The sequence below is a fragment of the Hylobates moloch genome, unplaced genomic scaffold (genome assembly GCF_009828535.3).
Source record: "Hylobates moloch isolate HMO894 unplaced genomic scaffold, HMol_V3 SCAFFOLD_7, whole genome shotgun sequence".
Taxonomy (NCBI): domain Eukaryota; kingdom Metazoa; phylum Chordata; class Mammalia; order Primates; family Hylobatidae; genus Hylobates; species Hylobates moloch.
The window spans coordinates 56,852,151-56,880,060 of record NW_026652282.1 but is presented as its reverse complement, the minus strand read 5'-3'; the positions used below and the strand labels follow the sequence as shown (position 1 = coordinate 56,880,060).

Genomic DNA, 27,910 nt, shown 5'->3' with positions numbered 1-27,910 from the left:
CTCAACTCCACAGAACAAAGCCATGAAGGGAGGGTTATCATCAAGTCTTACCATTTATTTCTTTATGGAGTTAAACAAGAGCAGAGAGGCCTCTGCCCCACAATGCAACAAAACAGAAAGCAGTACACATACAGAGACTCTCACCGAAACACGGAGGTAGGGTAAGAGGGAGGGCAGAGACAACTGAATCATAGCTGGGTAAGGGAGGAAGGGATGGGGGACTACTAGGAAACCAGTTTGGAGACTCAGTCATAGGAACTAGTGCAAGAAAGTCCTACTCATGAAGCACAGTGTAGAAAATGGCATAAGAAAGCTGCCCGGCTCTGCTGCCTGTGATGGAGGGCAGGCGCAGCCGGAGAGGTGGTGGAAGATTAGGGTGGTGGGGTGGATGGGGGCAGTCAAATGACTTTGAGGTGGAGTGAGGTGCCCCTTTCCCCTGCCACTGGGCAAGGCCTTGGGCTGGTCTGAGCCAGGGGTCTCCTGGGCACTTGGTGAGGGGGAAGAGAGGATGGGAGTCTCCAAGGGTCCATTCCCTGGGGCCATATGGTTCCCCTTTACTTCCCAGTCCCTTTTCCCCTCCTGAGGATGCAGGAGTTAGAAGGCAGTACCTAGGGTCTCTCTGGAGCCCAAGCACCTGCCCCTTTACTTATACATAAGCATGTCTGGAAAGGAGCCAGCACCTCTTCCCCTCCCCAGCTGAAAAGAGCACTCTAGGGATGGGGTATGTGACCAGGCCCGAAGTGCTGAGGGCCAAATAGGGGAGTGTGTAGGCAGGGCACAGGGGTAGGGTTGGGGGATAGGCTGTAATAAATGAGAAAACTGGCAGGGAAGGACTCCCCAGTCTCATGCAATCAGTCTGGGACCCAGCTGAGGCCCATGAATGATTCCTTCTCCATTCATCCCTAAGCTGACCAAGGCCAGCTCTCCCTTCCCCATCCGCTTCTTGGTTTCACTCTCACGCAGCTGCAGTCCCGCCCTCCCATTCACTCACCAGCATCGCATCCCAGGACACAGGACCTGCTGGCACTAAAGGCTCCCTGGCCTGTCCCAGCTATACAGCCCTGGCTCCCTTTCCTGTCAATTCGTATCAGCATTCAGATGTCCCAGGCAATATGAGATCCCCCCTACTCCCCACCCCCACACAGCAGAACAGAGAAAGGCTAATGGCCCCCAGGGGCTCTCAATGCCTCTTCTCTTGTCCAGTCCTCTAGCCTGACTCAAGTTTCTCAGCCAAGATATGACAGCACATTATCTTTAGTCAAAGGGTCTTCTTGTCAGTCCCTGGACTTTCTCTTGCAAGAGGCCGGGGTGACTGGAGCAGAAGACCCTGCTACAGGGTGAAGAGGAGTCTGGGTGTTTCACAATTGGGACAGTAACCCATGGAGTCAGGGATGGAAAGGTGTGAATACTCTTTGGTAGGCTGGGGACGGGGACAGGGTGGGGATAGGGGAGGCTCATCTCTGGAGAGCTCTGGGGCAATGCCACCAGGTTCTCCTTCATGGAGGCCTGGGCTAGGACAAGATAAGGGAGTATGAGGACCTGGGCCAGGCCTGACCCACTTGGGCTTAAGTCCCTCCTCCCCATGGAGATCGGAAATGGAAATGTCTTTGGCCCCAAGGCCAAGATCTCCAGGGCAAGAGTGGCCCTTGGGAGTATGTGCACCTTCTGTTAAGATATGGTCCTTCAGACAGCGGCAGTCTAACCATGTGCCTGCAGCCTTTTGTTTTGAGGCCCAGCAACTCAGTTCCTGTGCTCTTTCCCCAGAGGGCTCCTGATGCAATTCTCACTGATTTGGGGAGCAGTTCTCGAGCCTACCTCAACATTTATCACCCATCTCCCCAAAGCTGGGTGGCAGTAGCCTATTCGGCCATGTCTTCAAGCCATCTGTCCACATTTCTCCTCTCCTCTCCCCCTTCCCTATCTCCACTCTTTCACCATTCATTCTGTATCCCTTTCCTGCCCCTCATTGCCTAGGGTGGTGGGGCACAGCTTAACTGGGGCCCCGACCTAGCTGCAACTGTGTGCACCTCATCTCCCAACCTGGTGCTTCACGTGTGATGGTCCCAGGTGGGGCAAGGTGTGCTGAAGTGGCAGGAGGGCCATTGCACTGTCTGCCGTCGCCTGTAGGGATATGGGCAGGAGAGAATTAAGGATCTTGGCAACAAAAGGAATGTGGAGTGGGGGAAAGAGCTTCTCCCCTCTGTGCCCCCCAACATTCCCTGCAGGGCCAAGGCTGGGTGAGCAGCCTCCTTCCCCGGGGTCAGGGCTTTTGGCAGGGGTGGGCATATCCAGCCCCCACTTCCTCCCTTTTTTTGCTAAGCCCCATAGATGGGGGCTTGGGAGGGGTCACCTGCCGCTCCTGCCTTTTTCTCCCGGATGAGTTTTGCAGCTGCCTGAGGCCCTCTGGCCATTCTGTTGGAGCTGCTTTTGGGGTGGGGGTAGGTTGGGGGGGGATGTGTCGTTCCCCCATTTCCCCCGCCCCCACCTTATCCTACACCTCCCATGGGAGGAGCCCCCTCCCCCCCACCTGGGGGAGCTGGAGCTGATGTCAGTGTGGTGGAGGTCTGTCCTCCCTCCCTACTGTCACTCTTCCCGTGTCAGGCCCTCCTCTAGGGCAGGCAGTGTCTCCAACCCCAATCCCCCACCACCCTGGTTGCTGGAGAAGGACACCACGGTATGGAGGAGCATGAGAACAAGGACGCAGAGCCGGATCCTGCTAGGGCTGAGGCAGGAGCTCCCAGAGACCGGCAGCAGGGCGGGCTTGTTGCTGACGTGGCCTGGGGGATCATGACGGGGGTGGTAGTGATGGTACTGTTGGTGGTAGTGGTGGAAATAGGAGTGGTGGAATTGCTGGTGGTGGGTTTTGGGGGCCTCAGACTCCTTGAACTTCTTCTTCTTCGCCTCACAGGAGACCCACTGCACGTCACAGCACTTGGTTTCCGGACGCTTTGGTGAAGTATCCAGCAACCCTGCCAATGGATAAGGAAGGTGTGGTGGGGCGCTCGGGGAGCTGATAGCTATGCCTTACCTAGGGAGCAAGTTTTCAGAGCTGGGGCTGCTCAAGTAGCCTCATCTAAGGCTCCCTCCCCACAGCCCTCAACACTTGCCCTTTCTGAGCCCTTCTTTCCTGGGGACCCCAGCCAGTTTCTTCGGGATGACTCCCTGGGCATGTTCTGGGCAGAGAAAGACACTCTGGTCTTCTTCCCTATTCCACTTGGCCCTATCCCAACCTGGGCACGTCACTGCCCATTCGTCCAGCCACTGGCCTTCTTCTCACCTGACTCTCCTGTTGTTCTCCCTGCTCCCAACTCCTCTGACCTGATGCCTGTCCTGGGCCCCTGGCCTCCTCCCTCTTCCCCAGTGCCCTGCCTTTACCTGTACAGATAAAGCCAGGGAGCCCTCCGTACACCATTTCCTCATTGTCGGGGAGTATAAAGGGGCACCGGGTCTGCACCTCCAGGCAGTATTGCTTGCAGGGCACCCAGCGCTGGCATTCCTGCTGGGTCACGCTGAAGTATTCTGAGCACAGCCAGGCCTTGTAGACAGCCTGTGGGGAGAGGAAAGAGCATCAGCCCATGTGTCAGCCCCTTCCCACCTCAGAGGAGAGGGATGGGGGGACTTACTTGCGGTCTCTCAAGGGGGCCTCACCAACCTAACCCCAAGATCCAGGGGGTACAGAGGAAGAAGGGCTTGGATCAAGGCCACTGCATCTTACCTAAGATCTCCCATCTCATAGCCAGTACTCCCAAGCACCCCAGTCTGCAGTCATCCAAGACTCAAAATTTGTGTGTTGGCAAAGATCACAAAATTACTGGAAGGTCAGAACTGGAAGGAGCCTTGCCAATCATTCCATGCAACCCTGTCATTTTACACTTGGTCCAAGGAAGTCTCTGACTTGTCTGAGACTACCTATATATAATGAGGCAAATGTCAGTTCTATTCAATTCAGCAAACATTTCTTTGGCTGATGGTATTGAGTTTCTAAATTCAAGAAGGAGAAAGAATAATCCTTGCTCTACCTCATTAGGGTGTTGTATGGATGAAATAATATGGCACACATGAAAATGTTTTGTAAACTCTGAAGTGTAATGTAAATGTGAGGGGTTACTTTTTTTTTTTTTTTTTTTTTTGAGACGGAGTCTCGCTCTGTCGCCCAGGCTGGAGTGCAGTGGCGCAATCTCGGCTCACTGCAAGCTCCGCCTCCCGGGTTCACGCCATTCTCCTGCCTCAGCCTCTCCGAGTAGCTGGGACTACAGGCGCCCGCCACCACGCCCGGCTAATTTTTTTGCATTTTTTTTTGTTTTAGTAGAGACGGGGTTTCACCGTGGTCTCGATCTCCTGACCTCGTGATCCACCCGCCTCGGCCTCCCAAAGTGCTGGGATTACAAGCGTGAGCCACCGTGCCCGGCCGTGAGGGGTTACTTTTAATAATAATTTAAAAAAACCAGGAACCTGCCTTACCAGGTACCACATGTGCCTTTGAGCTCTGCTTGACCCATGCTCTGCCCTATTGGCTTCTGCTCTGGCATGCAGCAGACATCACACACACTGCTACATTTCATTTAGAACCTCTGCTTTGCAGTTTCACTTCACGGGTATGCTTCCTGTCCCTCATCTAGTCCACTCCTACCAGGCACTGGGTCCTAGCTAAGAAAGATTCCCTGCTCCATAGTCTTTGGTTATCATCAAGCCCAGGGTTTCTTAACAGTGATACTACTGACATTATGGGTCAGATACTTCTTTGCTGTGGGGGCTGTCCTGTACACTGCAGGATATTGCACAGCATCTCTGGCCTCTACCCATTACACAGTAGTAGCATTCTTTCCCCTCACGTCTTGTGAAAACCAAAAAAAAAAAAAAGTCTCCAGCCATTGTCAAATGTCCTCCTGGGGTAGGGGTATTGTCTCCAGTTGTGAACCACTGATCTAGGTCCTTGCTCCTCAAAGTGTGGACCTGGACCAGCAGCATCACCATCACCTAGGAGCTTGTGAGAGATGCAGAATCTCAGGCTCCACCCCTGATCTGCCAAGTCAGCATCTGCATTTTAACAGATGCCCAGATGGCTCTCATGCACCTTGCCTGTTCCTGTCTTGCCACCCACATCCAGTCCTGTATCTTTAGGGGTGCTTTCTAGGTTCATTGTTGTTCCTCACAGCAATGGTTCTCAGACTTCAGTGTGCCTCAGAGCCCCCTGAAGCATTTGTTAAATATGCAGATGTCTCCCTCTGTTTCAGCTTCAAGAGGACGGAGGTGGGCTCAGAATCTGCATTTCTGAGCCAGGTCCAGGTCACTGTGCCACAGGAGGCTCTTCTACCATATTCTGAGCAACATGGTTTCAGAAGCACTGTCAGTTTCTTATACTTACTTTAAACATTTTCACTAAACTACAAATAACTGCTGTGAACATGGACTTTGGCAATGCAATCCCACACTGGCCTTTTCCAAAGCAGGGGGGTACTAGTGGGTGATGGGGTAGGTTGTGTTGCTAACCAGTCCCCCAAAGAGCAAAGCATTGCTTGGGACTTTGGTATCTCACAGGCATCTCAAATTTAACATGTTATAAACTTTAAAATGTAGATCTTATTTTTTTAATCCCCAATCCACTGTCTTCCTCAAGTCTTGACCATTTCAGTGAGTGCCATGAAACCTAGATGTCAGCCTTCATTTCTGTTTCTCTGTATCCCCACATCTAGTCCATCAGCAAGGCATGCCAACTGTAGCTCCACATCTATGCCTCTGGGCAGGCCATCATCATCTCTCACCTGGATGACAGTCTCCCATCTGGCCTCTCCACCTGCACCCTTGCTCTTTCCAATCCACTGTTCACACAGGAGGAAGAGTAGTCTCAAAACGCAATTGACTCATGTTACTCCTTTGCTCCAAACCCTTTGATGCATTTAGAATTAAGCTTCTGACCACAGACTTCTAGCCCTCGTATAACTTTGCTCCTGTCTCTCTCCAACTTCATTTTCTTTCTTTTCCTTGAACATGCCCTACTTGTTCCCACCTCAGGGCCTTGGCACATGCTGTTCTTTTGGCCTGGAATGCTCTTCCCCCTACTCTTGACATGTCTGGGTCATTCTCATTTTTCAGGTCTCAGTTTAAATGTCCTCTCCTCAGAGAGGATCTCCCTTACCCCTCTCACCAAACGATGCTGCCCTCATTATTCTCTTTTCCTTGTTTCTTCACCACAAGTATTACTTTCTCTGCACTCGTTTTGTTCCTGTCAGCCCCACTAAAATGTGAGTTGCGCGTAAGTAGACATGGGTTTGCTTTATTAACTGTTGTGTACTCGGCACAATATACACTTTAAAAAATCTGTTGAATGAATGAACAGGGCAAGTAAATGAGGACATGTCCCTACGCTCATGAAAATTCCAGTTTCATGGGTAGACACATCTAACTTGAATCTATGGCATATGATCTATAGAAAGGAGAGTTCAAACCATGGACCACTGGAGGGAAGCAAGTAGAGAAGCAGGGAAAGATTTCAGTGGTGGGAGAACAGTTGAGCTTGGACTCAAATCAGGATGTTAGATGTGGCAGGTAGAGATGAGGTAAATGGGCATTCCAGGCTGAGACGATAGCTTAAGCAAAGATGTGTTGGCAAACAAATCCATGGTGTGTTAAGAGAACAGAATGGTTTTGTATGAATGGAATGAAAAGGGCATTGGTGATCTCTTGTTCATGGACATTTATTTCCATGTTTTCACTATTATGAACAACGCTCCAGTGACTATCTTTATACACACATCTCTCACACACTTGTGTTAAATTTTATTTATATAAATTCCTAAATATGAAATTACTGGGCTAAAAGAGTATGTGAAAAGGAATGGGAAAAGAGTGAAAGGAGGGTAAAAAAACAGGTGAAAATAGGAGGCAGGGTAAGAGAGCTCGAGGGTTAAAAGAGGGCAGAAGAGAGGGGTTTGAGGGGTGTGAGACAGTGGTAGTTGGGGTTAAGGGGTGGAAGACAGGAGGTGTATAGGAAAGAGAGGGTAAGGAATGGTAGGAATAGTGGGGGTAGGAAACAACGGGGTTGGGGAGAAAGAGCCAGGGAATTAGAGGTGGAGGGTGTAAGGGAGGTGAAGGGTTAAGAGTGGGGTGAGGGTGAAAGAAGCTGAAAGGTAGGGACATAAGAGAGGGTGAGATAGGGGTAAGCGGGGCTGTTAAGAGGAAGCGGTAAGAAAGAGGGAGTAAGAAAGACGGGTAAGAACAAGCAGGGGGTGAATAAGATGGAATTAAGAGTGGCTAAGAGAGATGGGGGTGTAAGAAAGCAAAGGTAAGAGAGAGGAATAAGAGACCACAAGAAGGGGAGGAGAAAGAAACAGAAGTAAGGCAGGAAAGAACATGAAATTACAAGAACTAAGGGTCCCAGTACCTTAGAGACTTCCCTCCATCTTTTGAGCCCCAGAGTGCCAAGATGAGTCTCTGTCCACAGGCTCTGCCCCCAGGTCTGTAGCCTGGACCCAGAGCCTGCCTCACCCTCACCTCAAAATGTGTGCAATCGGCCCCCTCCCAACCCTGCATCCATCAGTGTGACTCAGAGGTCCCTGTGGAATTCTTTCTGGGCTCTTCTAGTTCAATGTTCCAGCTCCTAGGTGAGGAGGCCCCAGTGGAGTTCCTGCCCTCCTCCCAGGCAACTGCAATTAGCCCAGTAACAGGCTATGGTGGCTGGGCGCTCCCCTCATCTGCTCCTGGAGGGAGGAAAGGAGGGAGCCAGCCAGGGTAGGTTGGGGAAGGGGGAGGGGTGGCCTGACATTGGGAGTGTGGCCTTTCTCCTTAATTAGACGACCTCCCCACTCAGTCCCCACACCCCCAGCCAGAGTCACCATGACAACAAGTGGGTGAGCAGATTGCTTGGGGAGGACACCAGGCCTGTGGGTGGCGAGGCAGGAACAGGCAAGGAGCTAATGAGGGGAATGGAGGAAGAAGAGTGATGTGGGGCTCAGAGGTAATCCAATTCCTCAGCCCCACAGCCGGCCAGCGGAGGCCATTGCTATCCCTCATGCCTCAGAGGTAGCCTGGGGTCCTTCTCAGGTGAAAGATCTGGCTCTCAGTGTTTGTTACAGCTTGGGCAACAAGCCTGCCTTAGACTCTGCAGCCCTGTTTCTTGGATGGACCTAGGTAGCTTGCCCTGTCTCATTAGTGTTAGGGCTGAGCCAGGGGTTGACAGGGTGAGGTTGTTTGGGCATTCACAGGTTCCTCGGCACTTGTCTACAAGGATGGAGGAAAGCCAGGAGGGCCCGGCTTAGGAGAGTTGTGGGGCTTGGTGGAGGCAAGGGATGCAGGGAAAGGGAAGAAATGTCTCAGAACAAGATAACAGTCAGTTCTGGGTGAACCATGGAGCTCTTTTGTTCTCCAGGATCTCAGCTCTGGCTGCATATCACAATCACTCAAAGAGCTTCCAAAAAATACTCCTGTCTTGGGCTGGATGCGGTGGCTCATGCTGGTAATCCCAGCACTTTGGGAGGCTGAAGCTGGTGGATTGCTTGAGTCCAGGAGTTCTAGACCAGCCTGGACAACATGGTGAAACCCTGTCTCTACATAAAAACATAGCTGGGTGTGGTGGTGCACACCTTGGATCCCACCTATTTAGGACGCTGAGGTGGGAGGGTCACCTTTGCCCAGGAGGAGGAGGTTGCAGTGAGCTGAGATCACACCATTGCACTCCAACCTGGGCAACAGAGTGAGACCCTGTCTAAAAAAAAAAAAAAAAAACAAAAAAACCACAAAAAACTCCTGTCTGGCTCACATCACATCCAGACCAACTAAGTCAGAATCCTTGTGGGTGGAGCCTACACATCTGTAGTTTTTCAAAATACCTCAGGCAATTTTAGTATGCAGCCACGGTTGAGAACCATCGGTTTGGGAGGAAATGGAAACCTGGTTTCCCACCTCCAACTCCAGGGTTCTTCCTACTGAACAATCCTACCAGCAACAGTGAATTCAAAATTTGAGAGGCAGGACACAGGGCGTGGGGAGGGGAGGAGAGCTGAGGAGAACCAGGCCTGCTCTGGCATGTTAGGCTCTTCAAACTCTAGTCCTGGCATAAAAGGCTTTCCAATTATGTCCTGTCCTCAGAGCTTAACCATCCTGAACCCTTGAGATGGCAGCGGGGGATGGGTGGGGCGGGAAGCATTAACCTGGCAGTGCCCTCCTTTCCCCACCTCAGTAGGGCCACTGCTGGGCTCAATCAAGTTCTGGCTGCTACAGCCCAGTTGCTATGGGAACTGGGAGGGGAAGGATGCAGGGAATAACTAGAGGGAACACCAATTAACCCAAAAAGGAAGCTGCGAAGGCTGTCCCATCCCTCCTCCCAGCTGGGCTGCAGAGCACTCCTGAAATGGGAGAGGCAAGATGAGAGGTGTCACCACTCCTCCTGGGCTCTGCAGTTGCCAATGTAGGGAGGACCCAGAGAGCCTTACCCTCCAGCTCTGGGGCTTGCAGCCCTGGCCAGGGCATCATCATCCCTACTCTCCTCTAGAAAGAAGACTTTTACATCCCAAAGCCAGGACTCAGGGCCAGAAAGTTCAGAAAGCGGAGGCCATCCCGAGTTCCTTGGTTCTGGGGCTGAAAAGCCCTCCAGGGAGGAGAGCTTTAGTTCTTGCCAACCAGGAAGTAAGCAGTTTCCTTCTTGGATTCTAACTTGCTTCCATCCCTGGGGCCTGTTTCCCCATCCAAATCCTCCCTATAGGCCTTCTCTCCAGGGCTGCTTGTCTTCCTAATGTACCCCTGGGGCCCTTGGCCAGCAGCTGGAGCTGCAGCTGCAGAGCCTGTGGAGGCAAAGCAGCAATGTGAGCTACACATGGGGATGAAATCCACTGTCCACAGACACCACGGTACACTCCGCTCCCAGATTTTACTCATAAGGAAACTGAGACCCAAAGAAGAGGGTTGGCTTAGCCAAGTCAGAGGCATGCAAGAAATCAACTATAAGCCATGATTAGAAGGGAGGCAACCTGACTGCTAACCTGATGCCTCTTCGTACTGCATCCATCAGCACACAGAGAAGTGTGTGAGGGACCCCCTCGGGCAGGGTCTGAAAAGAGCCAAGTGTTCCTAGTCCCGACTCTGGGCTTTCAAAAGTTGGATGCAGTGAGCCGAGAGCGCGCCACTGCACTCCAGCCTGGGCGACAGAGCGAGACTCCGTCTCAAAAAAAAAAAAAAAAAAAAAAAAAAAAGTTGGATCAGAAGAGGGTTAGGTCAAAATCAGTCTCCTCAACCAGAGGAAGATCATGGACATAACTCTGGGGACAGTAGTTCACTGGAATTGGTAGAATCAGACTGGGATTAGACGTATTAAAGGGCAAATCCAGGTGGATGATAGGGCTCTACTTAAGTGGCAGTAAAAATAAGCAACAGTTATCCTGCTTCTCAAACTGAGCAGTCATCAGTCAAAGTGGCATGGCCTGAAGGAAAGGCAGGGGAGATGGCCAGAGAGGAGGGTGAGAACCTAGAGCCAGCACAGTTCCAGAAAGCTCTCCCACCACCACGCCTCTTGGGCCATCTGCTCAAAGGCCAGTGGCTGGATGGGCCCAGCCTGGACAGGGTTGGTCCAGTGGAGAAACAGTGTCCCTAATGTAGGAGCAGCTCTGAAGGGGCCTAGATAATCCATGTCAATCAGGGGAGCAGAGGAGTCAGGTTCATGACTGTTCCAGAATAGGAGGGACCATGAGAACCATCACAACACTGCCCTATCTGCTGTTGGAAGTTCCACTCCAACATCACTGCTAAGTGCTTATCCAGTTTCTGATTGTAAGCCTTGTCACAGGGGGTCATGCTGTCCTAGGGCAGCCCATATCTTCAGATAACTCTAGCAGTTACAGAAGTTCTTCCTTCTTTCGAACTAATTCCTCCTTGTGGCTTCACTCGCAGCTCTTACTAGCTCTTCTGGTGCCATATGGAACAGCTACCTTCCTGTCCCCCGTGCCAACCCTGCAGGTATTTTTAGACTTCTCTGAGTCTGTTTTTCTCATTATTTGTCCATGCAAACATTTCTTGAACATCTTCTGAGTGCCTGGCACTGTACTGGGGACTACAGATAATAGAGATGAGTAAGACAAGATTCCTGTCTTCAAGGAGCAGGGGAGACAACTATATGAATCAATCATTTTAAGTCACTGTGATAGGTAGCACAGACAGTCCCCAACTTATGATGGCTCAACTTACACTTTTTCAATTTTACCAAAGTGAGAAAGCAATATATATATTCAGTGGAAATGATACTTCAAGTACCCATACAACCATTCTTTCACTTTCAGTACAGTATTCAATTAATTACATGACATAATCAACACTTTATTATAAAATACACTTGGTGTTGGATGATTTTGCCTAATTGTAGGCTAATGTAAGTGTTCTGAGCACGTTTGAGGTAGGCTAGGCTAAGCTATGATGTTTGGTAGGTTAGGTGTATTAAATGCATTTTCAACTTACAATATTCTCAACTTACAATGGGCTTATCAAGTTGTAACCCCATTGTAAGTCAAGAAGCACTGTATCTCCTTGGCACAGTAGTAGCATTAAGAGAGGAGTGATCAGCTGTGTTTTGAGGGCTGAAGGACAGGAAAACATCTCCATGTGGGAGAGGGTTGAGTTAGGGATTGAAAAAAATGAGTAGAAGGTAACTAGATGGAATATAGAAAGAATAAGTGCACTTCAAGCAAAGAAATGAGCAGGCACAAAGGCCTGCAAGTGTGAAACAGTGCTGAGTTTAGAGACTGTAGGTAGTTCAGCATAGTTAGAGGGTGCAAAGTGGGACACCATGGGAGATGAGGTTGCAGAGGAAGGCCATGGCCATGGTTATGATATGCTCTGGGAGCTGACAAGGAGCTGGGCTTCATCCTATAGGCAATGGAGGGCCTTTAACAGGTTTCAAATAATTGCCTACTTAAAGATCGCTTGCCACTCCCACGACTAACTTTTTGGACTTCTGTCTGAAAGTGTGGATGATGGAGTATAGGCATCAAGACTGGAGGCACAGAGATCAGTTATGAGACAATTCCAACAGTCTGAGTGAGAGGTTTTGAGGGCCTTGACTAAGGCAACAGTGGCAGAATTGAGAAATAGGGAGGAAGGGGTGGATGTGAGAAGAGATGTTAAAGAGGTAGAATCACCAGGATTACTTAAGGATGTGGGGAATGAGAGAGAGGGAGAGATCCAGGATGATGACCAAGCTTCTGGGTTGGGTAGCTGGATGAATAGTTTCATTTATTAAGGCAGGGAAAACAGGAGGCATAGAGTTGGGGGTGGAGACGATAAATTCAGCTTGAAGCCATGTTGACTTTGAGGTATATGTGAGTCGGCCAGGTGGAAATGCCGAGGAGGCAGTTGGACATAGTGGTCAGCTCAGAAGGAGGGTCTGCACAAAGGCTTGGAAGCCATCAGGGGTTAGGGACTTAGTCATCAGGAACACAGTAGGACTACACTTTCCCACACCCTCTGAAGTTAGGCACGGCCATATGACTTGCTTTGGTCAATGAAGTGTGAGTTGAGGTGACATGAGTCACTTCTGGGGAGAAGCTTTAAGAGCAAATGTATGGTGTGCCACATTCTCCTCCCTCTGATGCTGACTGTGGAAGCAGTGTTATGTTGGATCCTCTACCATCCTGGGTCTTTGGTGACTATCATGAGCAGATGTTCCCTGATGACCTGTTTCAGACACGTATCATGAGAAAGAAGTAACCATTTGTTGTGCTAAACCTCAGATATTTGGGGGTTGTTTGTTAACAGAGCATAACCTAGCTCACCCTGGCTGCTTCAGCAATCGTGGAAGCCTATAAAGTGGATGGCATTGCCTAGGGATCAACAGTAGATCCCTAGAAAAACTAACATTTAAGGGGCAGATGGAGGAAAAGAATCGGATGAAGATGGAGGAGTGGCTCAAGAGATTGGAGGAGAAACAGAAGAGAGGCATTCTGCCAATTAAGGGAGGAGAGAATTTCAAAGAATAGGGAGTGGCCAGCAGATAACGATTTAGATGGGAACACACTGGTTTGGGGAATTAAGAGGCAGTCTCATTATGGTGAGAGCAGTTTCAGTGGAGCAGTGGGGGCAGAAACCAGCCTGTAGAAAATTGAAAAGGAAATGTGAGGGAATAAAATTGAAGATAGCTATGTGTAGACTACTCTTTCAAGAAGCCAAACATCCCCAATTTTTTTTTTTTCAACTATTTCAAAAGATGTGGTTTCCAGTCCTCTCTTAGCCTGGTTGTTCACATTCAGATGAGTCCCTGTATTTCCATGTCCTTTGCAACTACACACAATCCCTGGATAGGATTTATCAACACAAAGTGAAGTAGAGGAATCAGCCCTCCTGTCCTAGAAACTTTTTGTTAATGTAGCCTAAGATCACATTTCCTCTTTGGGGGAGTGTATCACATTCTGGTAACTCATGGGAAATGAAGAAGAGGAGGCCTGCCTGAGTGTGGGACCAAAGGGACAGCCTAGATCAAAGTCTTAACACAGAGCCTTCTGGCAAGACATTTCTATAAATTATACACTCATGAGACTGTAGATTCACCAAGGATAGATTGTATCTTACTCATCTGTCCACTGTCCTCAGGGCCCCACATGGAGCTGGGTATACAAGTGGAGGAGGTATACACACGGAGGTACTTGACAAATACTTGAAAACCAAACCTCTAGCAACTAGAGCAAGGTGGAGAGCTCCAAGAAAAAAAGTGAAAATAATGGGTTATGAAAGTGTTTGTGTGAGATTTTATAGTTCTGATAAAGAAATTGGGAATGTATCAGCAAAAAATGAGAAAACTAAGCAAACAGAAAACAAGAGGCAATTATTAACGCCATGCAAACAAGATGACCAAGGAAGGAAATATAATCACAGTATTCTACATAAGTCAGCTGTGAACAATATTTATAATTCTAGTAATATAAACATGGAATATTGTTAAAACCAGAAATTTTGATTTGCCAATATTGAATGTATGAGGGGAGGGGAAGCATGTGTGTATGTTAAGTGCTACTGGGAGTAAAAGAGCTAAATCTTCCTCTAATCACATTTTAAAAGTCAACAGATATTTAAAAAAGAAAAATTGGGAAATAGAATATTGACATGGCATTTAGAAATGTGGAGGTAAATATCAGAAGAAAACAGCTAAGAAAGTTGGAAGTATTTAATTCTGAAGAGTGAGGCTCAGGGGTGGAGTAGAGGGCTACTGTTTTAATGATAAGCATTGAGATCTATATATGTCATTTAACAGATATTTTATATATAGAATTTAAAAGCTTTATAAGCTACAAGGATACATATAAATGAGATATATACACACAGGTGTATATATGTATATGTGTGAATATCTATCTATACATGTGTGTATACACAAATATTTAAAACAGAAAAAACAAGAAATAGCAATATTAGCATACCATTTAGAAATATTGAGGTAAATATCAGAAGAAACAGTCAAGAGTGTCTGAAGTGTTTGAAGAGTGAGGCTTGGGGTGTGTGTGTGTGTGTGTGTGTATACACATATATATATGTGTGTGTGTATATATATATAGCTTGTACATGCCTTTTACAATTATGAAAATACAGTACTTTGATAAAGTGAATTTTAAATAAAAACAAACTGCTTTGCAGCCAAGAACCTCAAAAACAACAAAAGAAAATCTCCAAGACCTGACCTGACCAACCTTGCCAGACTCAGCCCACACTGCCCTGCTGCAGAGCCCCAGGCCCTGCACTGCCCTGCCCTGGATCATCTACTCCATCACCACTGTCTGGACCACGGTAAATTTATCAGGACAACAGAGCTAATGAGGGGTCCCATAGCCACACAGAGGACTAAGATGAGAGGAGGGGAGCTTTGGGAGCTTCTCTGCACAATGGTTGTGCAGATTACCACAGGAATGATGCCAGTTTGACAGTGACAGCCACAGGTTCCCTTGAGCTGCACACACTTCCCCTTCCCAGGCACACTTGTTTGCCACATACAGCTATACCTGGGCCCAGACCCAGGAAGCAATCTCCAGCCTTCTCCAGGGATCACCAAAGACAGATCCTTACCTCCTCCTCCAAATTCTGTGCCTTGCCAGAAAGATGAGAGGCTGGAGAGAACAGAGATGTGATCAAAGATGACTGTCAGCTGTGCTTGGCCTTTGGCGATGAGGTAAATCAAGGGCTTTGGAGTCTTTCCATCTCCCTCTCTGCCTCTTTCCTCCCCCATCTAAGTATATCCTTGTGCCTTCCCTCACTAGAATCCCTCTACTTGCCTTCTGGCTCCTCATCCCCTACCCTAGATACTTCACCTCCTGCTCACAAATTACCTTTCCCTACTCCCAAGTATCTCACCCCAGTGTTGTCAACCTCCATTAGGTATTAAGCAGTCATTTGGATTAAACACACCTAATTAAGGAGAGAATAATAATAGCTACCATTTATTAAGTGCTTACTATATGCCAGGCTCTGTTCTAATCACCTGACCCAGACATTTATTAACTCACTGAGACCTCACAACCATCCCTTGAGGCAGAGACAGATCTTTACAGATGAGGACAGGGAGGACCAAAGAGTTTAAATAACTTGTCCAAGGTCCACTGCCAATAATAATAACAACAATGGGGGCTAGCATGTCTTGAGCACTTTCCATCTCGCAGGCACTGTGCTCTTAAGAGATTAGCATGCTTCATGTCATTTAAGCCTCATAATGACCCTATTTTTTAGTTCCAAAGGTGAATAGTCACCACCTGTAGGGAGACAGGGACTCAGCCACTAACTTTCTGGTGACTGTGAGAAAGGCACTTTTCCTTCCTGGGCCTCAATTTGGATCCAAGAAGTTGATGCCTAGGGAGTAATCAAATACAGTGGGAAGACAGGGTCAAACATCTTTAAACTCAAACAGTCATGCAGTCCAAACCCTAGGTTTGCTCATACTGGTTATAAAACCTCAGGCAAGTTACTGGACTTCCCTGATCCACACTTTCCTCATCTGTAAAATGGAGATAATAAAAGTATCTACCCTTACTTTTCTGTAAATGATGCCTGTTAAGCAACTAGCACAAAGCTTTACCACACAAAGCTTTACCGATAGTATAATTACACCAGCAAAGACTGGGTGGTACCATTGTCTGCTGCCATTCAAATCCCTGGATTTGACCTGGGTTCAAATCCCAGCTCCAACTCTTACTAGCTGGATGACCTTAAGCTAGCCATTTAACCTCTCTGAGCCAGGCTTCTCCTCTGCAAAATGGGAATAATATCATGTACTTCATAAGGCAGATGCAAGAATTAAGTAAGATAAAGGACACAAAGTGTGTGGAATAGTTCTCTTCCTTTCCATTCCCTCCTTTCAGCTCTATGGTGCAAATAAGAAATGAAAAAAATCTGTCACAAATGTGATTAGAAAAAGGTTAATATCATTAATACATACAAAAAAGCACATACAAGTCAGTAAGGAAAACACAAAACATGAAAAGATAATTCACAAAGCAGGCAAGACAAATGGCCTATAAACAAGAAAAACAAATGTCTGACCTAAGGAATGCAAATGAAAAGCCAATGCTGTACCATTTTTCAACTACCAAATTAGTAAAGCTTTAAAGATGTGATAGCCAATACTGGAAAAGTGTGCTGCATTAGTCTCACACTTTTGGTGAGGGTATAAACTAGAATAACCCAGTAATTTGAAAGAAAGTTGGTAATGTATGTCAAGAGCCTCAAAAAGGTTAATACTCTTTGATTCTGTACGTCTAGCTCTGAAACTTCATCTTGCAGAATTAATGTCTATGCTCCCATTTGTATGCAAAAGGAAAGAAAAAGTCATTTTGTGTGTAGACGTTTATGTAAGCCTGGACAGAGGGGCAGGAGAACACACTACATATTGTTAACATCAGGGACCTCAGGCAGTGGGATTGGGAGGGGAGCTAATAGGAGGATCATTAATGTTTTCTTTATAAACCGCTGTATTGTTAGATTTGGTACAAAGAGCATGCATTATTTTGTGATTTTAAAAACTCAGCAAAGTAGAGAAATAAGAAAAAAATGACTGAGATAGCATTTATTAGTAAAAAAGAATTGTTCTGAAACAGATTTATGAACAAAGAATATCATCACAGTATTATTTATAATAGCAAAATGTTGGAAGTAACATAAATGTCAATAGGGGACTAGTTAAATAAATTACATTACATTCATGTGATGGAATATTGTACACTCATCAAGAATGATGTTTATGAATATTTAATTACATGAAGAGATAGTGTAACAAGTTTAAAAGAGCAGGGTAAAAAACAGTATGATTTCAACTATGTAAAAACATATAGTCACACATATCAAGGTGGCTATTATCGAAAACACTTCAGAAAATAACAAATGTTGACAAGGATGTGGAGAAATTGGAATTCTTGCGTATTGCTGTTATGTATGTAAAATGGTGCAGAATGTATAACATAAAATGTAATATAATGTAAAATGGTACAGCCATTGTGGAAAACAGGATGGCAGTTCCTCAAAAAGTTAAACATAGAATTGCCATATGATCTGGCAATTCTACTCCTAGGTATTAATATAAACCCAAAAGAAATGAAAGCAGGGACTCCAAGGACACCTGTACACCAATGTTCATAGCAGCATTATTTATAATAGCCAGAAAGTGGAAATAATCCAAACACCCACCAGCAAATGAATGGATAAACAAAATGTGGCATAGATATACAATGGACTATTACTCAGCCATAAAAAGGAATGAAGTACTGATGCATACTGCAACATGGATGAACCCTGAACACTAAATGTTCATGCTAAATGAAATAAGCTGGACGCAAAAGGACAAATAGTGTATGACTCCACTTATATGAAGTACCCACTCAAATTCCTAGAGACAGAAAGTAGAATAATGCTTACCAGGGGCTGGAAGGAGGGAAGAATGGGGAGTTATTTTTTTTTTTAATTTTTTTATTTTTTGAGACAGAGTCTCACTCTGTCACCCAGGCTGGAGTGCAGTGACGCAATCTCAGCTCACGGCAACCTCCACCTCCCGGGTTCAAGTGATTCTCCTGTCTCACCCCACTGAGTAGCTGGGATTACAGGTGTGCACCGCCATGCCCGGCTAAGTTTTGTATTTTTAGTAGAGCTGGGGTTTCGCCATGTTGGCCAGGCTGGTCTCGAACTCCTGACCTCAGGTGATCTGCTCAACTCGACCTCCAAAAGTGCTGGGATTACAGATGTGAGCCACCGCGCCCGGCTGGGAGTTCTTGTTTAATAGGCACAGAGTTTCTGTTTGGGAGGATGAAAACGTTTTAGAAATGGATAGTGGTGATAACTGTGCAATACTGCAAATGTGCTTAATTCCACTGAATTGTACACTTAAAAATGGTTGAAATGGTCAATTTTATGTTACGCATATTTTACCATGGAAAAAAAAAAGACTAAGTGCTCTGGGACTTTTTTCCTTTTATACTTCTACTTTCCAAAATTTCTCAAAGACCTTTTTGGTTAACTGGAAAAAAAGATATTATTATAAGATTCTGAGACTATAATAATTCTAAGAGATTAACTTGGTTGAAAGTTTTAATGAGTTCAACACTAAACAGACAAGCTCACCTTTCACAGATCAGCCAGGTAGCCATGCTATCTTCTTAAAACCAAATAAGACAGGGAACATTGGTAACACGCACCACCACCAAATGCCCCTCTTCTGGCAGAACTTGGTGGGTTGGCACTTCCTTCAATCCCCAAGAAAAGCCTAGGTGTTCAAGTTTAGGTGCTCACCAAAACCCTTGCATGGGAACTGGGCATCCAAAGCCCAGGCCAGGTCTCAGTGGACTCTGGGGCAACAAAGTCTTACTGCAGTCGTTTTCCCTTCCAGCTCTACCAGCATGTGCGAGGATATGGAGAAACTGCACATGTTGAGGTGCAGTGGATGTGGAGGCCAGGGTCTCAGGTCTGCATTAGGCCTGCTTAGGGACTAACTTAGGTTAATGTTCTGCACCTTCTCCCCTGTTGCTTTGCTTGATCCCTCCAGCAGATTGGGGCTGAGAATATAACAGAGGTATCTTCCCTCCAGGAAAGAGGAGCCCAGGTCCTCCCGTCTCCTTTGCAGTTCCTTCCTTGCGCCCTTTCTCTTGTCGCTATTCCAGGAAGGTAACAGTGATTGTCACTGGGTCCAAGGACAAGAGACTGGGACATTGAACAAAGAGGATGTTGGTGGGTCCTCATTTTGGATCTGGGCCATTCCAGAGGACCTCTAAGCTGCCAATAGGCTCTGTTGGGCCTCCCTTCCAGTCGGCCCAGCTTCTCAGCCCAGCCTCTCAGTAGCCAGCTGGGCACTACCTCTGACAGTTGGAGGAGATTATTAGCATTTTCTTCATGCATCTGTGCACTGGAGAAAGAACAGACAGACCTAGGTTTGTATGCCAGTCCTTTTGCTACGTGGCCTGGGTAGGTCATTTCACCTCACTGAGCCTCAGTTGTCTCACGTGTAAAATGGGAATCATGATAGTGCCTGCCTGCTAGGATGACTGCCAGGATTAAATGAGTTCATGAACATATATAAAGCCCCTGGCATCTCCTAGGCACTCAAAGGCTCGCAATTTTCTTCTTTCCTTCCCCTTTCTTAGCCCTTTCGTCTTTGCAGCCAGCTGGCCTCATCTTTTGGTGCATAGACTTGTGGCTCAGGTTCCAGCTCCTTTCTCTAGAATGCATTCGAGCAGGAGCTTTGGCCCTGGCAGTCCCTGTCACTCCGTAGTAACTCCTTCCCTCTCCAGAGCCAGCTGCAGATCGCCTGGTGCCCTTGCCCTCCTCTCTAAGCACCTATCTGGCTAACAGTATCAAAAATTCAGGCTTTACTGAGCCCACTTTTATGCCCAGGGAGAAAAGGCTGGTCCAGCATCCTCGGCCTCTTGCACACTCTGGTCTGTGTGCCTGTAATCACACAAAATGCAAATGTACCCATTCCCCAGAGACCTACCAGGCCAGCATTGGAGAATGGTGCTTGTAGGGGTCCAGATTTGTCCAGACCCCCAGAAGCAGGGGCCACCCCTGGCTTTCAGCTAACACTGGCAGCTGGAATCCACATGTGGCTAAGAAATGAGCTGGGGAGGGCAGGTTTGATGCCCAGTCTGTATGGGCACACAGAAGGTAAACAGCCTCAGAGGGTGGGGGCACAGAAGAACTGCCCCAAAGGAGAAGTTTTTCTAGGGCACGCTCCCGCCCCTGAGTCTGAGGTTCAGCCTATGTCCCTACCCACATGTAAAAAAGTAAGTATACCCTTTCCTTAGGGTACTGACATATCCAGAGGGGACCAGCATGCATCCACATGGCTTAGAAGCACCCTCTCATGCTTACGAAGTGTTGGGAGATTCTTGATCCTCCTTTGATCTTGGTTCCAGCCACTGTCTTCCCTTTCCTCACTCCCACCTTCACCATGTTCAGCAGACTCTTCCTGCCAGACCACGGTATTGGGTGGGAGGCTGTTAGGCTCCCTTTCTCCACCTAACTCCCCCAACCCCCACTTTCAGGAGATACCAGTGTATCCTTCCTGGAGGTTCCCGTTGCTATGGTGACTGTAGTAGTCAGGCACCAGCCTGCGGGAAGGATGGGAAGTAGCCATGAAGACTGGGGGATGTGTGGCTGTATGAATGTGTGTCTGTGTGTGCATGCACACATGTACATGTCTACCCTGAATGGTAAGGAGAGAAGGGAAGTGGGAGAAAGAGAGCAGAGAGGGAGAGGGGGAGGCAGGAGGAAAGAGGGTGGAAGAGAGGACCAGAAGATGAAAGAGAGCAAGAAAAAGGATGGGGAGAAGGGAGGTAAAGTGTGAGTGGGGTGTGAGTGACGCAAGGCCCAAGGGGCATGCAGGCCAGAAGAGGGTGTGGGATCTTGGAATAAAGGTTTGGGAGGGGTGTCAGGTGGGAGATGGGAATGGGGGAGTAATGTGGAATGTGAGGGGCTGACTGTTGAGAGGAAAGAGGTGGGGAGTGAGGTCCAGAATTGAGGTGGAAGGGGGTGGAGATAACTGTCAGGAGGGGCAGGGGTTGGAGGACTGTAGGTAGAGGGAGTAAGGTGTGGGTGTGGCTTGGGAAGAGTGTAGGGTGATAATTAGAAGATTGGGAAGGTTGTAGGGTCATTGGAAAGTGGATAGGCATGTTGGGTGTGAGCTAACATGTGGGAAGAACATGGGGGTTGGAGTGGGGGCAGGTCAGGGTGGGAGTGACCACTTTCCCACTCCCAGTCTTAATTCACTGTGTGCTATTCCAGGAAGGTAACAGTGATTGTCACTGTGTCCAAGGACAAGAGACTGGGATACTGAACAAAGGATGTTGGTGGGTCCTCACTTGTCCTCGCTATAAACATTGCCTCCTCTCTGTCCCTGCTCCAGGATTCCTGGTTCCTGCTCCTTCCCAGAACCCCATGCTCACATTCCTTGGTGATGAGATGAGCTTCTGTGGATCTGGAGGCCCCTCCCCAAGGGCAGGCTTTGTCATGGCTCCCAGGAGGCTGTTTATTGACAGCCTGCCCCTTCCTCTACCCCCAAACAGGGACCAGGGTACCTCTCTGGCTCTAAGAGCCCTGGGTCAGGGAGGCTGCCTGTGGGGCACTGCTTCCTGACTGCAAGCCTGTCTGATGATAACAGACACCACTGGCCAACTTGGGGCTCCTGTCCTTTACCCAGTGCCCTGAGCTCCCTGCTCTCAGCACCCCTCATACCCAGTGTTAGCAAGGAGTCCTGCTTGGCAGGAAAGCTGTGGCAGGTGGGAGGAGAGAGGAAGGCAGTGAGGCAGAAACAGCTGCCAGCCGGAGTGGAGGAAGAGCAGGGCCCCAGCGGGTACGGGCAGAAGGCAAGGCGTTGGCTCTGGCAGCCCCCCACCCCCTCTCTTTGTGTGGGTGTTAGGACCAACCTCCTTCCCCAGCCCTCCCCATCCAGTGCTGCTGTTCAAGGAGCAAGCTTTGCTCACAGGCCTAAAATCCAGGCTGAAATATACCTCAAAGGTCACCTGGTCCAACTCTGCTCATAATCTGGTGTTAGAGTTGCCTCCATGGCATTTTCCCCAAGGGTCCACCTGTATCGGGCCAGACACTTGCTGGGAGTTGGAGCTCACTTCTTCCTAAGGCAGTCTGTTCCTTTTTTGAAAGGAAGAAACTGAACAACTCTGTATGGCAGGTCTAGGTACTGTAAAGACTCTTCTCATTAATAATGACCTCCCAAGACTGTTACGATGAATTAGCCCCATTTTACAAGTGAGAAAAGTGAGGCTCAGAGAGTTGACGTCCTTAGCTCAAGGTTACACAGGTAATAAATAAAAGAATTAGGTTTTAGCCTAGAACTTTCTAACTATAAAAGCCCTTTGGGGCCACGCAGGTCATGCTTCTTCATTTATACCATGTCAACTATTCTGAGGTGTGAAGACAGACAGCATATCTGCCTGAGTCGCCTCTTTTCCAGGTGAAACACCTCCTTCAACTCTCTCCAGAAGAACATGGGTTCCTACCTCCTCCTCAGCCCAGTGTGAGACCTAAAATCAAACACACTGTCTGCCAGGTGGGTTGGGTCAGTCTGGAGTAGAGCAGAACTATCACATCCTTCCCTGGCACTCATCTTTACTAATGCAACCCTATGGCTGGTGAGAGAGCTAAGAACTGCCCCTCCCTTGGGCCTCTATTTCCTCTCAGATCAACAGCTATGAGAGAAGAAGCCAAGATTTTGCCCCCATCTCCATCACTCCCCCTAGTCTGAATGTTCTGAAGAGAGAGTAGGAAAGAGACAGAGGTGGGGGAAGAGGCAATCAGAAAGGCAGGAGTGTGGCAGAACTGGGAGGATGGAGAGCCATGGGGGAGTGAGGTGGTTGTCCAGTAACCCTAGCTAGGGCCAAGAGAGTGGGGTGGGGGGGTGGAGGAAACAGGGCTTGTGGGGATGCACAGGAAGCTAAGAGAGAGGTGAGGCATGACCCTGGGAGTTGGGAGAGGCCAGGGCGGGGAAGGGCATTGGCCTGCGTAAGTTAACATTGCCCTGCTGTGTGAGAGGAAGTCAGTCGCCCATTAAGGAAATGTTGCAGCTGGTACTAAATTGGGAGGTGTCACAGGCAGCAGCGAGGACAGGTATGACTCGTGGGGCCCTGTGTGGCCTGAAACGGGGGCAGATATTGCAAAAGCAGAGAACAGGGTTTCTGGGGCCACCCGGGGAACAGCTAACTGATGCACTCAGGACAGGGTCCCGGGGACAGAGGGTCACCTGGCTCTGGAACAGAGGTTCCCAGCTTGGTTTCTAGAAGTAAGAAAGCCTCTTCATCTTGGCCTGGGGCTGTGGTCTCTCCACTCGGGAGAAGCTCTGAGGGTGGGGCATCATCTCCCAGGGATCCCATTTGGGGTGGGGCCCAGACAGGAGGGCTTGGAGCCCAGAAACGGGGTTTGGGAATGGCAAGTAAGGCCTGCCAGGGAGGTGGGGTGAGGGGCTGAGGAGAGAGGAGCCTACAGTCCAAGTAGGGTAGCAGGGCTGTCTTTTCCCTTAGTGCCCATCATACAGCTGGATTTGAGAGCCAGGTGGGTCTGGCCTCAGTTGAGGGAGAAAGCATTGGACAAGGGTGGGAAAGGCAGGAAGAGAGCTGTGGAGCTGGCACTGCCCTTCTGCCAACACAGCAGGCAGCGAGAGAGCAGGAGGAGTTCACTGGTTTGCTGGAGAGAGACAGACAAGAAGACAAAGGAGAGGAGGGAGGGCCATCAGGAACTTGATGTGAGGCCAGGGCAAAAGCACGAGCTTAGCACTAAAACACGTGGGCTGGAGTCCTGGCACTCCTGCTCATTAGCTGAGTGACCTTAGGGCAAACCGTGTGATCCCCTTGCACCTGAGTTTCCTCATCTGTAAAATGGGAGTAATGGTGCTAGTATCACCAGCCTCCTTGATCTCATAACATACACAAGAGGGGCGGAAAAACCTTAAGCATTAATGTCAGACGTTATATTCTTATTACAAAATACATTTGCACCTTCTTCCCACCAAAGACCCAGGATGTGGGCAGAGCAAGGATGATGATCCCTGTTTTACAAATGAGGAAATGAAAGCTTACAGAAGTGAAGTGACTTGCCCAAGGTCATACCACTAACAAGAAGTAGAGCTGATAAGGCCTCCTGAATTGGAGAGATCAGATGTATTTCTCCTACGTCACACTGCTTGGTAAAAACAATCAACATGAGAGATTTGTATTTAGTTCAGGTCCAGACAGAAATCGGAGTCAACTACAACACAGAGAGAACCCCATGGGGAAGTTGTGGCATGCCTCTCATTCATACTGGTGATTGAGGAAAACAAACAAACAAACAAACAAACAAAAACAGGGCCATGGGGTTGAAGGGAGGGCCACAAAAAACAGACATCCTTGATTCCATCTGCTTGTGGACCCTGTCTCTCTGCTCCCACTGAGTGTATGTGTCCGTGGCTGACATCGAGGGTATGTGTCTCTGTAAGACAAAATGTGTCCTTTTTCATGTGACAGTACTTCTGCCTGCGTGTCTCTGATACCATGGGGAGATGTGCGTGTGTGTGACACGGCATCTGCTTCTAATGACACTGTTTGTGGGTGTGACGACCTCTCTGCATGCCTATGTGACTTTGCCCGGGGTGATGGTGATGGTGTATGGCAGTGTGTGTGTGTCTATCTGTCTGTACACCTTTAAGTGGAATATCTCATTTGGTAGTGTGAGTGAGGCAGTGAGTCAGCTGAGGCTGAGGGAGGCGGGAGGGAGACTGCTAGGTTACGAGAACAGGAAAAAGGAGAAGGAGAAAGTGAAGTCAGGAGCGAGGAACTACCCTTTTCCTTCCCAACCCTCTGCCCCAATCCCTAGGGAACCCGCTAAAAGCATGGAAGCCCTGCAGAAGTCCACAAGGGCCATGCTGGATGGAAAAGGGCACTTTCTGCCCCTCCCCAAAGTCTTGGAGGAACACAAGCTAGGCTAGAAAGCAACTGTCTCACTCTCCAGCTCTTGGCCCCAGCTGGAGGACGTGTGAGGCCACCACCCCTCCCGGTCTCCTTGTCATTTGACCCTTTGACCTTGCTGTTCTCTTTCCTCCCAAAGGCAGGTCACCTGGCCAGGCTGGGCGAGCAGGGCAGTAGCATCAAATCCCAAATGTTTGCAGACCTCACCCACCTAACTGTCCAGAGCAACCCCGCCCAGGGTCAAGAAGTTTCTTAACACTCAGCTCTTCCCTAGGCAGGCCCATCTGCAGCTGCCTCACCTCTCCTCTGGATACCTATCCCCAGCAGATAGAAAGCCAGTGTTCCCTCCACTGTCACCATGGGGTGCTAGGAAGGCACTGGGAGTTTTGTATGAGAATGCACCAACCTTCAGTGGCCTTCCCACCAGTCGCTGTTCCCTGTTCCCAGCTCCTTTCTTTGTCAGGGGAGAAGAGCCTGCAGGTGACTTCCTTGGGAGAAGACAGGCAGCCCCTGGGCTCCACCTGCCTCGGCTCTGGCCAGTCACCTCAGGTCACATAAGGTCAAGAGTGTGGTGTGCCCCACCACCAAGAGTGCTCCTCCTCTCACCCACTGGCAGAAGCCAAAGGGTGAGGGTTTGGTTGCCAAATATTCTTCCTCCCATCTTTGGCCTGCCCCCTGCACCAGCCAGTCCCAGGACGTTCAATTCCAGCCTCTGAAAGGAGAGGGGCATGGCTGGCTGAGGATGGAGGCTGGGGGGAGCACAATCCCTCCTGCCACCTCATTGTCAGCCCCGGGCCCCGTGGCCCCTCCTCACTCATGAGGGGGCAGGGTGCCAGGAAGCCCCAGGCCTAAGGTGCCCAAACCCGGAATTAATAGAAGTTAGCCAGGTGGTTACCTGGCCTGAATCCCTGAGGCCCCTTCACTAGGGAGGGTCCCAGGGTGGCACTGGTAGTGCTGCACTGGGCACAGTGGGAGTGGTGAGGTGGGTAGAAACGGAGACTTCCTTTTTTCTCCCGGTCCCACTGCCGCCGCTGCCGCTGCCCAGGGCGGCTGCTGTGGCTGCGGAAGCCAGTCCTTACCTTACAGCCTTTCGTGCAGGACCGGATTGAGTACTCTTCCGCCTGTAAGTATTTATGCAGCACGAGGTCGAACTCGTCATATTTTTCCTGAGCGTGTCGGTCCAGCCGCTGGTACGCCTCGATACAGTTGCTACACGCCTCCCAGGCCCCGGAGCCGGGGCTGGCCACCACGGCCAGCAGGTCCCCCAGCAGCGTGTCCAGGCTACAGTCCAGGCTGTCGGGGCGGTCCATGCCCAGCAGCAAGTCCCAGACCGTGTAGGTGTCGCAAAAGGAGAGAGTGAAGTTCCGAAAGTGGCCTTTGAGCAAGTTTTTTTTGGCGGAGGGGAACTCGGCCGGGGCACGGGAAGGGGAGTCAGGGGGCCGCAGAGGGGGGGCCGGGGTAGTCGGTTCGAAAAGTCTCTGCAAAGATTGCAATTTGGTGCAAGCTGCGTCCAGCCCCGTGGGCTCTGGGACGCCGCCGCAGACCGGCCGAGAGCCGGCGGCGGGGGCGACTTTGGTCAGGTTGCTGTATCTGGGGCCGCAGGTGCCCGGGGGCGCGCTGGTCTCGCCGGGCGGCGGCGGCAGCACCGCGCGAGGAGGCACCGGCTGCCGCTCCTGGCCGGCCCCCCAGGGCGGCCGCATGGCGCTGCTCAGCTCCCTGGCCCGGGGCCGGGCCCCCGCGCACAGCCACAGATGGTCAGCGAGCAGCACGGTGAAGAAGAGCAGGGACGCCAGGGACAGTCGCCATCGCTGCGCCCGCTCGGAGTCGGCGCAAGGTTTGTCGCTCGGCCTGGGAGCCCAGCAGCAGCAGCAGCAGCAGATAGTCAGCGCGGCGGCGTCTTTCCCGGGCCACATCCAAGCGCCCCTGAACATATTTCAGGGGGGTCCGGGCTGGAGGGAATAGGCAGGCGCGAGGCCGGACGGCCGTCTCCGGCGGGCGGGCTGCGCGCCGCTCTGCGCTCCTTGGCGCCGTCCAGGCTCTACCTCGGGGGCTGCATGGTGAGGCAGGCCGGCCGACCCGGTGCCCCGCTCAGGCCGGAGTCGCGGGGCGCTCTGGTGCCGTCTCCGCGCCGCTCCCGCGCTCCGTCGCTCTCAGCCCGGGCGCCGCCGCCCGGCCCGCTAGGCGCTGCCCGGCGTCCCTGCTGGGGGCGGTGCGGGGCACTGGGGCGGTGGCGGCTGCGGCGGCGGGGCCGCACTCCTCATAGTGTCGGGCCCCTCAGCTGCCCTCGGCTCCGTGCCACTTCACTCCCCGCCGGCGGCCGCCCGGCTCGCACTCCAAACCGGCCGTCTCGGTTCGGCGCAGCTCTGCGCCCCTCAGCGCCGCCGTGCGGGCCCCGCCGCCGCGCTCCGCTCCACTCCCCTCGCCCCGCGCCGCGCCGCTCCGCTCCCGCCCGTCCGCCCGCTGCCCGCTCCACGCCGCTCCCTGCCTCGCTCGCGCCCTCCTAGGCCGGCCGGCCGGTCCGCTGCCGGGCCCTTCGGGCTTCGTTCGCGCTCCGGGTGTTCGCCGGGGCCAGTCCCGGGCGGGCTCTGCTCCGGCTCCGCACCCGCTGCTCCTGGAGTTCCGGCTCGGGCGGGCCACCTGGCTCCCGGCAGCGCCACAGGCGCCGGACGCAGACACCGGGCTTTACTTAGTGCGCCTCTCGCTTCCGCCTCTCGTTCGCACCGCTGTGGCGGCAGCCCAGCGGCACGGCCCCGTGGCTCCCGCTGGCCATGCCCCCTCAGTCTGTCGCCATCTTCCGCTGTGCGGAGAACACCTTGAGAGCCCCTGTGCAAGTGTGTTTGGCGGGGAGCAGGGCGGAGAAAGAGGCACGGAGAGGAGGAGGGAGCGGGACTGGTGCCCCGACTGCGCCTGCGCCTCAGGACTCCCCCCACCCCACCCCGCCCCAGCCCCCGCCGGCCGCAGCCGGTGCTGTTTGGGGATGTTTCCAGTCCACCCCCAACTCCATTCACTTCAGCGCCTCC

At 50.4% G+C, this 27,910-nt stretch overlaps 1 protein-coding gene across 1 annotated transcript; it reads right to left on the bottom strand.

Annotated features, from left to right (window-relative positions):
- Positions 1-40: 40 nt before the first annotated feature.
- NALF2 (NALCN channel auxiliary factor 2) lies at positions 41-27,149 on the bottom strand. Its single transcript, XM_032757111.2, has 3 exons — positions 25,970-27,149; positions 3,376-3,547; positions 41-2,969 (listed from the first exon to the last, which is right to left on the bottom strand). The coding sequence occupies exons 1-3, from the start codon at positions 26,819-26,821 to the stop codon at positions 2,584-2,586; spliced, it is 1,410 nt and encodes a 469-aa protein (XP_032613002.1). The 5' UTR covers positions 26,822-27,149; the 3' UTR covers positions 41-2,583.
- Positions 27,150-27,910: the final 761 nt, after the last annotated feature.